Source organism: Mustela putorius, unplaced genomic scaffold, assembly GCF_011764305.1.
Source record: "Mustela putorius furo isolate JIRA1106 unplaced genomic scaffold, ASM1176430v1.1 tig00000460_pilon_pilon_pilon, whole genome shotgun sequence".
NCBI lineage: Eukaryota > Metazoa > Chordata > Mammalia > Carnivora > Mustelidae > Mustela > Mustela putorius.
This window is the reverse complement of record NW_025421389.1, coordinates 11,784,059-11,800,604: the sequence shown is the minus strand read 5'-3', so window position 1 is coordinate 11,800,604 and position 16,546 is coordinate 11,784,059. Positions and strand designations below refer to the sequence as shown.

The 16,546-nt window shown below is 44.4% G+C and overlaps 1 protein-coding gene across 6 annotated transcripts in view; it reads right to left on the bottom strand.

The window, feature by feature from the left end:
• ETS1 (ETS proto-oncogene 1, transcription factor) overlaps window positions 1-16,546 on the bottom strand; it is a 129,233-nt gene that overhangs the window by 23,725 nt on the left and 88,962 nt on the right. For all 6 annotated transcript variants that reach the window (XM_045080359.1, XM_045080361.1, XM_045080360.1 and 3 more), the window contains 4 exons: window positions 9,574-9,693; window positions 7,828-8,028; window positions 4,951-5,028; window positions 3,743-3,991 (listed from right to left, as the gene is read on the bottom strand). In XM_045080359.1, coding sequence (XP_044936294.1) covers window positions 3,743-3,991; window positions 4,951-5,028; window positions 7,828-8,028; window positions 9,574-9,693 — 648 coding nt within the window. The remainder of the gene's footprint in view (window positions 1-3,742; window positions 3,992-4,950; window positions 5,029-7,827; window positions 8,029-9,573; window positions 9,694-16,546) is intronic.

Sequence of the window (16,546 nt, the reverse complement as noted above, 5' to 3'; positions counted from 1 at the left end):
AAAGAAGTTATGAGATGTTTTTTCCAGGAGGTTAAAAAAAAGAACCACTATCGCTCTTCTAAACAGAAATCCATGGTCTTCATCTTCTCTAAGTACAATTTTGTGTTTGAAATTTATACTTCAGTGGGGGAGTGGGTGCAATAAAACATAAAGGAGTTGATTAAAGAGTTAAGGTCCATAGCTATGTCAGAAATCCTTTACTCCATGAGTTGCTTAAGGCATTCTTAACTGACCACAAGATCATGCAAGTTCATTAATTTCCCAAACCAGGTTATAAACAGCTGCTATGATTGCGTAATAGCTCTAGAGAAATTTCCATTGGCAAAAATGCCATGAAAAGGGAGACAAACCAAAAAAAATAAATAATTTGGAGGAAAATAAATGTATCTAAAAGCTGAAAAGCTCACAGGAATATTTTCTGTGTTCTCCTTTCAGAGATTTTTCAGGTAACCTAAATTAAATCACGGGAGACTCCATGACCGTCTCAGGTCATCACAAGCCAAGAGGCAAACGGACGTGACAGACGTGTGTGTAGAAATAACATGTCAACTCTACACTGTTTAGGGGCAGCAGGTCTGCTATAAAGTTCAAATCCCAGAATACGGCCCGCCGATACAAGCTAATACTGGTGGGTTTCTGGCATATTCTCCCCTTCATAATAGTGAGAATTGGTTAAAAGAATGGAATTCAAATACTTAATTATGGTGTCCAATCCAAAATTAGATGTATAGTAATTAGGAGGGAAGATATGTTGCTCATAAAATTTAAACACGCAACCAAAAAAATCCACAATAAAAGGTATTCAGTTAAATATATACTTTTTGCAAAGCTACTGTTGTAAGAAGATTTCCCAAACCTCTTATCCCCTCCAGTGCTGCTGCAAACAGAAAGGTAGGTATATCCACTTAATCTCATTCCTTCCTCGAGTCATCCAAAGAAGAGTAATCTCCAGAAGGCAAACTAGGAGCTCTCCATGAGTTCCTGGCACTGCCTACCCCACCCACTGGCATATCTGTAAGTTTTTTATTATCCTAACAAATGAAAGAATAGTCTCTTCCAGAAATTCACAGGAAAAGACTCAAGAAAACAGCCTACAACCGGAATGCAATAGCCTCTTTTTAATAGAACAAGGAAAATTGGCGGCATCTCCTCAAGAGGTGTTTGCTGAGACCAGATACCCATCTTAATGGTCATTCAGGTTCTCCACAAGGCAAACACACCAACAGCTTAAGAAAGACAACTCATCTCTTCATGGAGAACACCCAGCAAGTGACTGATACTTAGGCAGCATTTCTACCTCAATCGCTCTGAAACGATTCTCTATCAGTCACTTTTCCATTTGGAGGGCACATAGACTGAACTTTCCAAAGCAGGCGAGCTGAGTCTCCAAGGAGCCCCGAGAAGCAAGGGCACGAAACTAGGCCATAACCACCCTCTGGCAGCTTCTCAAACATGAGCCAAATGTAACTCTGTTGAGAGTTGTGGTTTAGAGCAGTAGGCTGCTTTCATTTTAGCTCTATTTCACAATCCTGGAGTTGGGAACCTTCGTTTACGGGTATTTTCTCCAAAAATGGGTTGGCTCCAACTGGATGAGGCACTCAGTTATGCTACTGTGCTCAGGCAGGGAAGCCTGTGTCCTCTAAAACGCCCACTGGCCAGCTTCTCTGTGAACTGTCTCAGAGCAAGGCCTTCCAAAGCCATCTGACTCCACCAGACAGACCTCAGAGCACGCTACGCAGCAGACGGGGGACCCTCCCCAGCAACGCTCTGGACAGACTGACACAAAGACAGTACTTAGAGTCCGAAGAAGAGGGACACAGAAGCGCTTTGTATCCTATAATGCGGTCCACAGATACTGTGATCATTACTACTAATCACCAGCCAACAGTCATACTTTCTGTCTAACCAATCACCACGCATCCGAGGGCAGGTCTGCAGGACCTCTAACATGCAGACAGCAGCTGTGAACAACAAGGGCTTCCTCTCGGGGGCCAACGCCATGGTCGGTTTGCTGTGAGGGAAGGGGAACAGGGTCAGAGAGAAACAACTCCTGCCTCTTTGTACGGGTCACGATCTGCTCCCCAGAAACTGACATGGGGTTGGAAGGATGATGGAGCCCCAAACCCAGGACCGAGAGAAGGAGAGACAGAAGGGACGATCATAGAAAAATAAAGCCAGGCACAATTTAGAAACAAGGTGATGGCAGAGCTCCCCGAGTGACACTATGGCTAGGCCCAACCCTCAGCCCTGGCCTCATCACATACATGCACAGACAGTCCCAGGAGAAAGAAAGTAGTTTTGGTGCTTTGACCTGCCTGAAGAAAAAAGAAAAAAAAAGATACGCACACACACATGTGTGTGTATTTAAATAGACATGCATCCAAAAATAAGAAAAAAGAGTCAGAAAGGGGAAGGCAAAACTGGTTCCACCCATCCCCTTCGGTCTGACACACAAACACCCTGAGGCCCTAAGAAGGAAGACTGCAGGTTCAGATTTTGCTAGGGACTTTCCCTCTGCAGGGCCTCTGCCACTCTTCCTAGGGCCTGCTGGGAGGAAGCATGAGACTGACGCTCGAAGAAGACGACGACGACGACATTTATGGCCCCTGGTGGCTGCTGGGTGATTCTTCAAAGTAAAGATGTCTTTGGGCTCCACTATGAGAGACTCAGAGGAGGACAGCAGGGTCAGCACTGAGCAGACATCCCTATGAGGCCTGACTCCCGTGACTAAAAGCCTCAGATCACCACTTGGATGAGCTCCTATTATCTCCTGTCCGTAGTGTTTTCTCCTTTATCCACTGGAAAAGTCATTTTTTTTTTCAGCTCTCTAGAAATTAGCTAGTTCTTCCTTGATGAACAAATCCCTCCTTACAGAGGACTGAACCTCTCTCAGACACAAAGATATCCAAACACCTGAGGAGTCAGGCTGCGCCTCTGAGCATTCGTGTCCTGATCTTAAATTCAGGTGTACTTAACCTTTTTCTTTTCTTTTCTTTTCCTTTTTTTTTTTTTTTTTTTTTTTACAAAGTCAGTCAGCTCTATTTTTGAAACATTTACTTCACTGTCGGTGAATATTTTATCATTATCATAATGGTCATGTCAACAAGAGTACCTTCTTTTGGAAGCCTCTGGCCACCTCTTTCCCTGGTCCTTTAGCTAAATACATACTTTCACCACAGTGCTGATGACTGGTTCCAAATAAACCGTTGGTTAACCATCTTGTATCTTCCCAAACCAGAGAAGTCACAGGAGGCTGGAGAGCCCAGGCTGAGATGCAGAGGTCATTCAGATAACATGCCGGGTATGCAGTCTGACACAGGACAACTCTAAGAGGATTGCTAGGCTACATGAGAAGCTAAGGGCTTTCCGGGAGGGTCACCTGAACCATTCTTATTGGATTTTATCTTCCCCAAGCAAAATGCTCTCAAAGAAGATAAATCACACCTTAAAAAACAACCACTTTCCACTAGAGTTATCACTTAATGAAATATTTTACCCAAATGAGAAATGGGATTGGTCATCACGCCAATTCCACCATTGACACACGGTCTTTGTCATCATGGCGAACTGGGCCACACTTTCATGTTGGAAAGCTCTTAATATCTAGACATTCTAATGGAAAGGCTGAAATTCAGGAATGTACAGGGCCAATAGCAAAGAAAAAAATAACAGGACCTGAAAAACTCACAAAGTAAGTTACATTTGAAAGCCCAAGAGCTTCTAGAGAAGAAATCTGACCTACCACGACTGGTCCTTCCCATGCACATGTTGTCCGGGGTTACGACTTCTTGCTTGATGGCAAAGTAGTCAGTCTGCAAGGTGTCTGTCTGCAGAGGGTCCCGGAGAATGACAGAAGGGTAGTCATTCTCATACTTGAGGGAGAGGAGCTCCTCCGAGCTGATGGGATGGAGTGTCTGGTAGGACTCTGTGATGAAGCTAGGCTCTGAGAACTCTGAGGGAGGAACGCACTGAGCATGCTCGATACCATAACCTGGAAACAGAGAATATGTGCCGTTGGATCGAGGGTCAATTTGGACCTACAACAGGCAGGTCTTCGCCATTCACAGCAGCCCCACAAGACGAAAACAAGCTAACTACCTTAGAGAAGGAAAGGAGCATATTTTAGGTCAGAAGGGTCTGGGTGCTTCAGCTTGCTCAACTAGTTAACAAGAGACTTCCCTTTTCTGGCTTAATTTACACATCTCTAAAATAGGGATGATTGCAATCTCCCTTAGAGCGCTGTGAAGAAAAGCAAAGAGTACGTGTGTAAAATGCCGACCAACCCTTCTTGCTCTCGCCATCTCAATACTTAATATCATTGCTGCTATTAGAATAAAAATCAAAATAAAATAAAAAGATAAAAGGAAAACAAACCTGCTCAAGACTCCCTTCAAAAGCAAGGCCAGCAGATAAGAACAGCCCTACCCTAATCTGCTTCTTCTGGCCCCCTCTCCCGTAAGGTTAGGTATTGTCTACTACAAGGGAGAAGGCTTTATCTTCTGTAACAGAATCTAAAGCCACACGGCACACTCTTGAGGAAGGATCAGAGGAAATGCTGTCGTATCTACTAGTAAAAGGGGAAAGAACAAGGGCCATAACCAAATCCCTAATCCCAACCTCTGATGGCCACCATGGTACCCAGGATCAAGTAAGATCAAAGTTCATGGGCCAAATTGCAGTCCTTCTACATGACTTTCATGCTGAAAGTATTGGGAGAGATCCTGGTGTGTAGAGGAGTTGGCAGGTTAATAAAAATAGCAACATGTAAAGAGTTTCAAGGCTCGTGCCTCGGGGGAACAGCAAAATAAATAACAGAGAGGCCACATTGAAGACAATGTTATTTTCCACAGAATTACCATGAAGGAGCCTGAGGTCACGTGGGACAGGAATCCTTTCCTAGGTTCCCACTACAGCAAGCAAAATGAGAGAAGAGCGGAAGAACGAACTTACTAATGAAGTAATCCGAGGTATAGCGGGATTCTGGATAGGTAGGGTTGACTCCATTCACTTGATATGGTTTCACATCCTCTGTAACAGACAGGGCAGGGAACCAAACAGAGAGGTCAACAGACAAGTAACGTTTGGCCTAAAAGGACCTTGGACGAAAGGACTACAATGATCTCAGTCCCTCCCCCAAGAAATCGGCATGTTCATTAACTGAGCTGGTGTCTGAGTCTACCCTGACTGGGGCCTTGTCTAGAGATGAGATCACAAAAGTATGGCTAAGTCGATTATTTCAGTAGCTGCAAAATGGGGATTTAATATCTTGGAAGCAGCACCAGTGAGTAATCTCTAAGGCTTGGGAAGGCATCCCACCCTCATTCTGATGCACGCTTGCTCCATGAAAGGCTGCTGTCTTGGGAATTTACCCGAATCTGTCCCGAATGCTCGAACCAATCGGTTCCAAAACTTTTTTTGGAAATATATTATCATCTTTAGGTGGTTATACTTCAGGGCCTCCACTTCTAACAGATGTCTGGTTTTTGTGTTGTGTTGTTGGTTTTTTGTTTGTTTTTTTTTTTTTTTCCCATCACCCTGAGGCTCAGAGAAGAACAGGATACTGGTAAGGTGACCATTGGGTGGATGGATAAGGTGGGGCACGTGCGAAGACAGAGAACTGTTATCACCAACTGCTGTTGGCAACCAGGTGCCAGCTCCCCTTGGCATGAGAACGGAATGTAGGTGAGCTGAGGTGCTGGGGGATCCTCTCGTTCCCCTGGAATCCAGTGGTGTGACCCCAAACATTGCATGGAATGCTCTCATTCTATTTCCCTGTCAGACTCAGGCACACAGAAGGAGTGTTGGCTTAGGTTTTTCCTCCGATATCTGATAGCTTGTTGGGAGCAGAGGCTGCTGGGAAAACAAGTTTATGCCTGTACAGGGAAAACAGTTCCCAGTGGAGATAAAATTATTAAACTCTGCTTTAACCCCTTATCAGATTGAAACATCCCTGTCCGCTTGGCCTTCCACCCCACCCCAAACAGCTATGTTCTGGGGCTGTGTTGTTCTGGTTTAATTACAGAACAAAAGCTGTAGCCTCCACACACACCTCGAGCTGGGCTCTTCAAGACCCTAAGGAGAAATAGTTCCTACCACCTTTCCCAGGAGCAAATGGGTGGGATGATAGGACGTTTTGTCCTCCAATATTTTCAATGACTTCCTGATGGGTCTACATTCTCTGAAGCTGGTCCTTCGCAGGAAGGTAGGTCACACCCATCTTGGCGGCCCAGACACTGCTCTGCGAGTCCATATTATTATACAAAAAATGCAGGGCAGGAAATTAAACCCAAAAGACCAAGTTTAAGGAAATGAGTGATCTTGAGGAAACCACCTAATCTGCCCTCATTTTACAGATGAGGACACCAAGAGCACACGGCCCTCTTATTTCACAGGGCTATTTTGAGAATCCAGTGAGAAAATGGATCGGAAAGCACTCGGGAAACAGGAGCTGTTCTACAGTTATTAGTCATGACTGTGATCACAGGTACTCTGGCACACCTGGTCGCTCCATGGAGACAAATACAAGGAAAATGCATATTACTGGGATATATTTGGGTTACACAGTCTGGTAGAATCCACCGTTGTGTTTATACACCAACGGTTATATCAGATCTCTTAGGAGCCTGCCCTGTCTTTTCCCTCTATAAACAGGTCACTCGTGTCAACCCATAGGAGTGGGTGTTGGAGCAGTTAACGTGGACACGGCCTCGGGCCTTCGGGAAGCCCGGGCCCCGCCGTCCCCAGCGGAGGCAGCCGCAGCAAGATTCACCTAGCTCTGGACTGTTTATTTATTTATTTTCCAGTGCAGACGCTGAAGAGAAAGAAGAAAGATAACACTTCTGGGCCCAGAGGAATCTAATTTGGGGCTCTCCTGAGCATTGAGGAGTGGAAAATATCCTTACACAAAGGAAGGTATTATATAGAAGAAAAGTGCTAATCCAGAGCTTTGCTCCCTGCCCCCCCCCACCCCCGCTGTGGCATCTGCGCCAAGGGTTGGAGCTGGTGACCACAGGGAAAGGGTGGGCCTGGGTCAGAGAGGGCAATGGGCTTCTAGGCTTACAGTCAGCTGGAGGGCACCACTGACTGCTGGTAACTGCAATTTATTTTAAGAAGAAATTCAGAAAAATAAGTGCAAAAACACCCAAGTTTGCCGCCTGCTGCTGTTTCTATACTCAGCCAGGACTGTGGTACATGAGTCACTTGGTCCAAAAAGGTTGGAAGAGGCTGGTAGGGGAGGCCATGTCATTACAAGGTTGCAACACGGTGTCCCGACCTAACCCCCCATTTGTGCTCCTGATGAAAAAGGTAGCCCACAGTGCGCCAATCCCTTCCCACCCTCCCAGGCAGGGGGCCAAGAAGCCAATCTTAGTAAGTAGCTCTGAGAAGCGAAGCTCTCTAGTGCAAGTGGGCAGGTATCACACTGCCATGGATCAAGGGACTGTGTATTAAGGGGCCAGAAAAAAAAAAATACAACCAACGATCTGTCTTGGGAGCTGGCTGCTGACCCTGCTCAAACAGCCCATGAGTCCAAGGTAAGGATTGGGTTTAGAATTCTGGCTAGCGAAATGCCTTGGGAGTGCCATCTTGCAAAATGTTAAAATCTGAACCTCCAATACATAAAAGAAAAAAACTGACATTTATTGAGCACCTGCTGCATTTATTGAGCACCTGCTGCACACCAGCCGGGCATGTCTACAGAGACAGTATACGCCGCGATAGGATACCCACAGGTACTGGCATGGATGTCCCGCCCTCGGGTATCCTCCGCCACCCACCGCAGCAGCAACCCCACACAGCTTCCTCCTCACTCCCTCCCCACACCTTTACCTTTCTGCAGGATCTCGAGATGTTCCCACAAGATGTCCCCAACAAAGTCTGGGGCCAGCTCGAGAAAGCAGTCCTTCCCGAGTGCACAGAGAGCTGCTCCATTCATACAGAACTTCTGGAAGTCCACACCTTTCAGGCTGAACTCATTCACGGCCCACATCACCCAGTCTCGAACATGGGTTTCTGTCCACTGCCGGGGGTCTGAAGAAAGAGATCAAATGACCCAGCAGGTCAGGCTTTCCCTCCTGCCCAGGCCTCAGGGAGGACACTGAACGATCTGTTCTCTGATTCACAGGTTTAGGAAGCACCAGCCTATAAAGGCATGTCATGGGGCACTCTCCATAACCTTCCCTCTGCCCCACACTCAATATCCTTGGCCTGCAAGCTTGGAGATCATGCCCATTAGCCAAAAAGTAAGACAGGAGTAGACCCCCACACACACACACCTCTATTCAGACAGAGACTGATGAACCTCCTCTCTCACAACCTTACTTTCATGAGGCTTCTTTTTTTTTTTTTTAAAGCCCAGGACCAAAGAACAGAATGATGTCTTTCATAGCAATAAGAACAAAGTCAAGCGTGTTCTGGAGACTGCTCCCTCCTATTCCTGCTCTTCACTGTCATGACTGACCTTAGACATTAGAATTAATCATTTTTATCCTCGCTAACGATGGCTAGTCATAATCATAGCAACTAGTAATAGTAAGCCATTCAAATGGTCCTTAGTCCTAACAGCATTATCAGGCACCTGATTTCATCATACCAGACACCCTACAAGCGTGGAGCAGCATCAGAGAACAGGCAAGACGTGCTCTTCCCGCGTGGCTGGGGTTGAGCACGACTGAACCAGCGTGGCGCTCTCAGAGCTCCAAGGATGGCAGGAAGGCCAGCTGCGGGGCTCACAATGCACCTGCTGCCCAGCTCCATCCCACCCCCTTCAATCCAGCAGATGACTTTATGAGATGCTAGAAAACCCAAGGTCAATATTCACTTGATTCTGCTTTGTGATGCTAATAGGATGTTGGGCATTGCTGTCAGCCGAGGTTTGTGATGAAGCAGTATATACATGAGAAAAGGTTTGGAGGTACATTCACAGACTCTGTCTAAGATGTGGGTGTGACTGGGCTGGAGACAGCCCACTCTGCAGTCACTCTGACTGGAGAGAAAAGTGTTCTCTCTGCTCTCAGTTGCTCAGGAAATGTTGCCAGCTGGAGGCTTAAGTTTCTCCAGTCATTTGTCCTTTCTGACAACTCCAGTCCCCTTACATCCCTGAATAAACCCTTTCAGAGGAGAAGACCCATGCATAAACACATTTCACCAAAGCACATGGAAAAGAGAAGAGCAATCAGTTAAATTCCAAGAAATGTAGCTCACTAAATTCATCCAATGATGGCCCAGAATGACTCTAAGACTGTTTTCTAAGCTCAACTGTGCTCTGGAATTACCAGGAATTTCAACTTCATGGGCCTGGGACATGGCCTGAGCTGTGGGATTTCTTCAAGTCCTGAATCTCGTGTGCAAACAACTTTGGGAACCACTGTCCAAGACCAAGATGGCAGTGTCAAAACCTGGGAGATGGGGAAGCACTGGCATGGGTCTACAATTGTTCTAGGAAACGTCTGCCACCATCTCCAGGGGCTGACGGAAGTGGTTAGTCATAATGTCGGTCTCACACTGCAGGTGAGATAACTAACCTCACCCATAAGTCTGATCCCATCCCTCTCTTCTCCCAACAACAAAACACACCTTTGGGAATTCCCAGGCGTTGCTGTTCTTTAGAGAAACCACTGAAAGTAGCTTTCAATGCTTGAGACATCATTTCTTTGCTGCTTGGAGTCAAGAGTGGGACATCAGCACATTCCATATCTGTAAAGAAAAAAATAAATGAATAATAAAACAACACAGGTGATAAAGACTAGACACTGTAGTCATCTTTAAGCAACAGATACAAATATCAAATCATTATGTCGTATACCTCAAACTAATATAAGCTAATTGTACCTCAGTTTTAAAAAACTACTAGGTAGTTAACCACCCATAAAAGGTAACAGGGTTTGAATGGCTTGAAGAAGGCAATCTGAGAAATAACTGTACTAACGTCCTCACTAGGGCAGGTAAAATTTGGGGGGCTTTCCACAGTGTGCTAAGCCCCTAAAAAAAAAAAAAACCAAAACTGACATTTGACTAGAATGTTCTACATCCTTGACCAAAAATTAAAAAATAATAAAAAATTTAAAAATGCTTACTCTTTCTGCAAAGCTTTACTAATTCAGTCATAGCCCCTGATCAACCTTCACATTCACTGAGAGAATTAATGTGGCTACCTACTTCCATGAAAAGGAAATGACAACATTCATTCATTCAATGCATCATCACTGAGCACTCGCTCTGTGCAAGGAATTAGGGAAGCAAGCAGTGAGCAAGACAGAAATGATCTCTGCCCTTATGAAGCTGGATATCAGTGGCTGGCAGGGAAGTCAGGCATTATAAAACTAGTTAATACAATTAAACATTCAAACACATCAATACGGGTTTCATAGGAGATGCAGAAAATGAGAGGTTAACATAGAACAAGAATTCCCGGAAGTCTGGAGGACTCGGAAAAGGCCTCCCTTAGGAGAACAGAGATGCTTGACCTGAGATCTAAAACATGCATACTTGTTTAAAATAGAAAAAATATTCTAGACCAGAATTCCCCAGGTGTGGTCCCCAGACCACCTGCATCATCATCATCATCACCGGGAAACTGTTAAAAATTCAAATTCTCAGCTCTACTCCGGACCTCCTGAATCAGAACTTCTGGGAGGGGGTAGGGGAGCACAGAAATCTGTGCTTTTAACACACAATCCAGGGGCTCCTGATGACCACACAATTAGAGAACCAGAGTCCTAGACAACAGGAGGAGCACAAACGAACTTTAGGAAATGGGGGGAGGAGGGGAAATATGGCCCATTTTCGTATCAAAAAGATCAATGCAGTAGGAGCAGAGGAACCAGGAGGACAGTTGCTTGAGAGGAGGTGGCAAGGTAAGCATGGGCTTTTTTAAGGCACCCTAATGGACATGAAGTGGTACCACGCTGTAGTTCTGATTTGAATTTCCCTAATGAGTAATGAACGTTAGCATCTTTCCATGTGCTTATTGGCCATTTTTGTATCTTCTCCGCAGAAATGTCAATTCAAGGGTTGTGCTCACTTTTAATAGAGTTGTTGGGTTTTTGTTGTTGAGTTTTAGGAACTCACGATATACCTGAAAGAGCTGAAGCAGGGTCCTAAAGATAGATTTGTATACCTCTGTTCACAGCAGCATTGTTCACGATAGCTAAAATGTGGAGGCAGCCCAAGTGTCCATCAACAGATGAATGGATAAGCAAAGTAGTATATACATACAAGGTGGTAGTATTCAGCCTTAAAGAAGGGCATTCTGACATGGATTATGACGTGGATGAACCTTCACATTATGCTAGATGAGACAAGCCAATCACCAAAAGACAGATTACATGAGGTCCTTCAAATAATCAAATTCATGGAGACAGAAAGGGGAATGGTAGCTGCCATAGCCTGGAGGGAGAAGGGAACGGGGAGTTGTTATTTAATGGGAACAAAGTTTCAGTTTTACAAGATGGAAAAAGTTCTGGAGATGGATGGTGTTGACGGTTGTGCACACTATGAATGTACATAACACCACTGACCTGCACACTTAAAAAGGGTTCAGGTGCTGAATTTTATGGGAGGTATATTTTATCACAATATAAAAATGGAAAAAGAGAGAGAAGATCACCTTAGCTACTTGGTAAAGAAGGGTTGAGCAGATAACTAGGAATAGTGGGAACACTTGATAAAAAGTTCTTACAGTAGCTGTGGTGAAAGGGAGATGGCGATATAGGTAGCCTAAGAGGATGAAGTTGAAGTGCATATGAGAGGTAATATCTACCCTGAAGGTGGCAAGGAAGAGTGAAGGATCAACTTCTGCACGCCCATGAACGTGTCATCCTTTGCAACATCCATCTCTATTTTTATCTCTATGTCCAATCCCTCTTGTAATCACAGATGATGTTCAAAGCAAAGATACATAAATATGGCTCAGGTTAAAAATCCCCAGTATTCACCTTAAGTACTAGTTCCCACAAAAAGCTCATGGGCAAAAAAGGAAAACAAAAACAAAAAACAAAAAAAACCTGAGAATTCCTACTAGCCATGGCGTGATCTTAGGGCAGTGGTATACTTTGCTGTAGTAATTTCCAGAAGCCCTCTTCCTCACCCTGGGTCTTGAGGGTATCATATGAAACTGACTTATACAATGGCTGGGTTCCAGGCAATGCTGCCATTGGTGTTCCTCAACTAGCCATCCCAGCTCCCTGACCAGTTAAAAAAAATTCCCTGGACATCTGTATGTGTACTGGCTGAATTCATGGAAACACAGAAGGGAAAAGATGATGACTGGTGATCTCTGAAAAAAGGAGCAAATAAATTGCCTCTCAACGTCAAAATGAACGGAAACTGCATTGCAAGAGAGAAGAGCGAGCACTTTCTCTCTGGTTTGCTGTGAGTGATGCCTTCAGGAAACAGCTTGCAGTCCAGTTCTCCCCTAAAAGCACAGAAGGGCTCACAGCAGCTGCTCCCCAGGCCCTGCCACTGAGGGTGGATCTGAAGTTCTAGGGAGGGGAGAGCTTGGGCTGCCCTGGGCCAAGCCCCAAAAAATCTAGTAATCTAGTGGAAAAATCAACATGCCTCCAGGAAGGTTGACAAAATGATGGAAAATCCCAGATTGTTAAGAGGGAAAAATGGGGGAGGGGATAAAATTTTGATTACATAACATCTAGCCCTTCAAACAATGGAGTAATCATCAAATGAGTCACCAAGAAAGACATCAATACTGCCCCTTTGTCCCCACTCTACACACCCAAGAACAGCCAAGTGCCAGGTCCAGAAATGTCTCCACTTAGAGTAGAAGTTGGTGTCACCTCAGAGAAAGGGACTTTTTATTTCACCCAAGAACATTCCTTTTGAAAGCATCCTGGCCTCCTAGCACAGGGCAGAACACAGGAGTCAATCAACAAATGTTTAGTGAATCCACTGTTTTCCAAATTTGAATCAACTTCCCTTCCCTTCACTCCTGTCCAACACAAATGCATGAACTTGAACTGTGTGGGTTTTGTTTTGTGTGTTTGTTCCCACCACTGATTTATGATTCGATGAAAAGAACTTTACTGATGGCAGAAATTGGCCAGGACAACACATGTGGAAAATACAGGCCGGCCAAAGGCACAATGGTTGTGCTAGAGGCTGGAACTGAAGGATGGGATTGGCTAGGAGGCCCCAGGCATCTCCTACATGGAAGATGCCAAGGGGATGTGAAGGCCAAGGATGACAGCAGAAAGCCTGAGAAAGAGGTTTCCTGGAGTCTGCTTCCTATAACCCTGCACACTTTGACAGTATGGTCTGGACAGGACCGTTGGCCTGACAACACTCCATGCAGGTTCCTGCTTCCTGTTAGGGAACCAGCCCTTCCAGGCTCTCACTCGCTCTCTCCAAGAGAAGCAGCTGGAATACTTTTGCCTGTCTACCTCAATGCCATCTCCAAAAGCCTGGTCAACATGCTGTCAGCTGCGGCTGCGCCATGCCCATCAGCTCTGCCCCTGGCTGCTGGATCTCTTGGAAAAGTGCTCACAGCCTCACAGCCCAGCTGGCTGGTGGAGGCCAACCCCATACACTTGGGACACCTGCATTTGGGCTCAATGAGCTCAGGAGAAGGCATGTTACTGCCCTTGGACACAAAGGATTCAGACAGGAAAAGTAAGAGCTTTTCTCCCTTGTTAAACAGTGGGGAGCATTGGTTTAAAAAAAAAAAAATGCAAACCCTCCCCTCTCTAAGTGAATGAACAATTAGCCAGGATTGGCTTTTATCAGTAGTAGCCCGGGCATTGCATTTAAATGATGATGAATAGGAGCGCCTGGGTGGCTCAGTGGGTTAAAGCCTCTGCCTCCAGCTCAGGTCATGATCCCAGGGTTCTGGGATCGAGCCCCACATCAGTCTCTCTGCTCAGCAGGGAGCCTGCTTCCTCCTCTCTCTCTGCCTGCCTCTCTACCTACTTGTGATCTCTGTCTGTCAAATAAATGAATAAAATCTTTAAAAAATTAAAAAAAATAAATGATGATGAATAATCATATTTGGAAGCAGACATTAATCTAAAAGATTAAATTGTCTTCACAGAAAATATGAACGCAAAAATTCCACCTATGGTGCTAGTTTGTAATCACAGCAGTTGTGTTAATTACACTGATTGACAACAATAATAAAATCATTACACAGATGGAGAATCCGACCTAGTTTAGCCCAAACAGGCCTCTCTGTTATTCCCGCCACATTTTAGCTCACGGTCTGTTATAATATTTTTGCATCAGGTACCAAATATTTCTAATTTGAAGGATGGCATGTAGAAATTAATCAACCCCCCCATCTCGGAAATTCACTAAAGTACTAAAATTGCCTTTGTGTTAATATTTGTAATTGCAGTATCTTAAATTCAAATAACACATTTGTCTCAAAATGCTGAGAACCTGTCCTGAAGATATATTACCCCAATACAGTAGAGACTCTAAACACAACACATGGGAAACTGAAAACGTTTACGAGCATATCGGATTTCCTACCCAGCAATTATCCCTCAGGACCCTAAATGTGAGTTAGTATTTATAAGAATCACCCTAAGTTTCAGAGAATAGAATTGTACAGAAGCCAGTGAATGAGTAACAGGCCCAAACTCTCATCTTAGCAAGACGGCACAGTATCGAGTCGGAAACGAGCAGGGAGCACTCCCTGAATTAGTAGGGGCATAACGAACTGGGCCATTCTGAATGCATGGAAACATCTGCTCCTTTCGCATTGTGGCCTGACCCTGAACAAAAGTTTATATGCAACCCCAAGGATGTTTTAAGTCAAATGCAGAACAACGGTTTTAATTCAGTTATGTGTAAGTCAAGGGTAAGGGCTGTTCAATGTCCAAGAACCTGTCTAGGATGTTTTCATGTGACTTTTCATGACATTCTGTTCAGTTGTTTGGAACCAAATGTCTCATATCAACCAGGTTACATAGACTCTATGCCAGAAGTGATGTTTGTCCCAGGAGAAGTCAGGACAGCACCTTATTGACCTAAGATGTCTCTCTCCTCACCTTCCTTAAACTACACAATAAAGCAGAGCATCTAGGGTCTGAATCTGAGGGTTAGGTGATGAGAAACAAAGCTAAGAACTAGAAATGCCAGGTGAATTATTCCAGTCTGCACAACCATCCAACTGGCCAAACCCTAGCAGGTTACCATGATGATACTATCTGTGGGGAGGGAGGGCGCGGGTTGGGGGGGTTACTTTTCCCATCAAGAGCAGCATGCAAGAAACAACAACAATGGCTAATATGCCTGACATCTGAAAACCAGTTTATGGTCCACTAAGACCGTTCATGAATACTATTTCATGATATCACACATGAAATTTCCAAGAGTCCTTGGTAGGTACTACTGGATCCCCATTTTACAGATGAGGAAACAGAGCTCTGAGAGATCAAGAGATTTGTGTAAAATCACAGGGCTGGACCTCAGTCTTTCAATTCTTAAACTCAAGCTCTTCCTACTCCATTCCACTGCTGCAGCAAATAGGATTAGATCAGAGATTCAAGGAAAATAAAATTTGGACAACTCAGAGAGAGAAAATGGGACTTTTATTTGTTAGTTGGAAGTTAGATACATTTGAGAAAATAATTAAAAACTTAAAACCTTTCCTGGACTGAACAAATCCAGAATTATGGAGCTAGCTCCATAAAGACATAATTAAAAGCCATTTACAGAATCGACTGTAATCTTGTCCTTTCTCGGGACTATGGGTAGCGACGCTTCCTTCCTTCCATACGAAGTGACACAGGTTAAATGACAACCTGGCTTCCTTCTCTGTCTGTGTTCATCCCTGAGTCACCTTGATGGGCAATTGTGTGCATAATATAAGGTTAATTAGTTACATAAAGTCTTACTGAAACATGTTTCTTAAAGTGAAAAGAAACCAAGAAGAAGCCTTCTGGTCCATCCCAGGAGGAAATAGAACAATAGTCCCAGCTGGAAAGAGAATTCTGAAGACCAAAGAAAAAGACATAATGGGGCGTGCACGGGGCTTGCCTTGGCTTGTTGGTCAAAATCCATGGGCTCTTATCTCAGTGTTGCCACTAATATAATCACACTGGATAAGTCACTTAATCAGTGTCTTGCTAAAAAGAAGTCTATTAATAGGTTCTAGGTTAATGTTGAATAACATTTTTAATTTCCCTTATCGCAATTTTCAAACATCCACCAAAGCGGAGGGAAGAGTACAATGAAATCGTATTCGAAATCTATCAACACTACTCGTTCCTAATTCATCTCCTTCCCTACACACTGAAGAACTATAAAGCTAATCCCGGACCACATGTCATTTCATGCACAAACATTTTATTGTCAGGCAGACATTCTCTAGATAAAGGAGGATCATAATAGGAAAGCTGACAAGAGACAGATAAACTCATGGAAAAGGAAAATAAGGCTTCAGATTACCTTTCACGGTGCTTACAGCTAGGTCTACATTTTGTTTAACAGCCCATCTGAACCACAGAGCTTGTCTGAAAGCAACACTGCCTTTATCTGGAAAGTGAAGTCATTGGATCAGAGAAAGAGGAGCTCAAATCAGGATGGAAAGCCA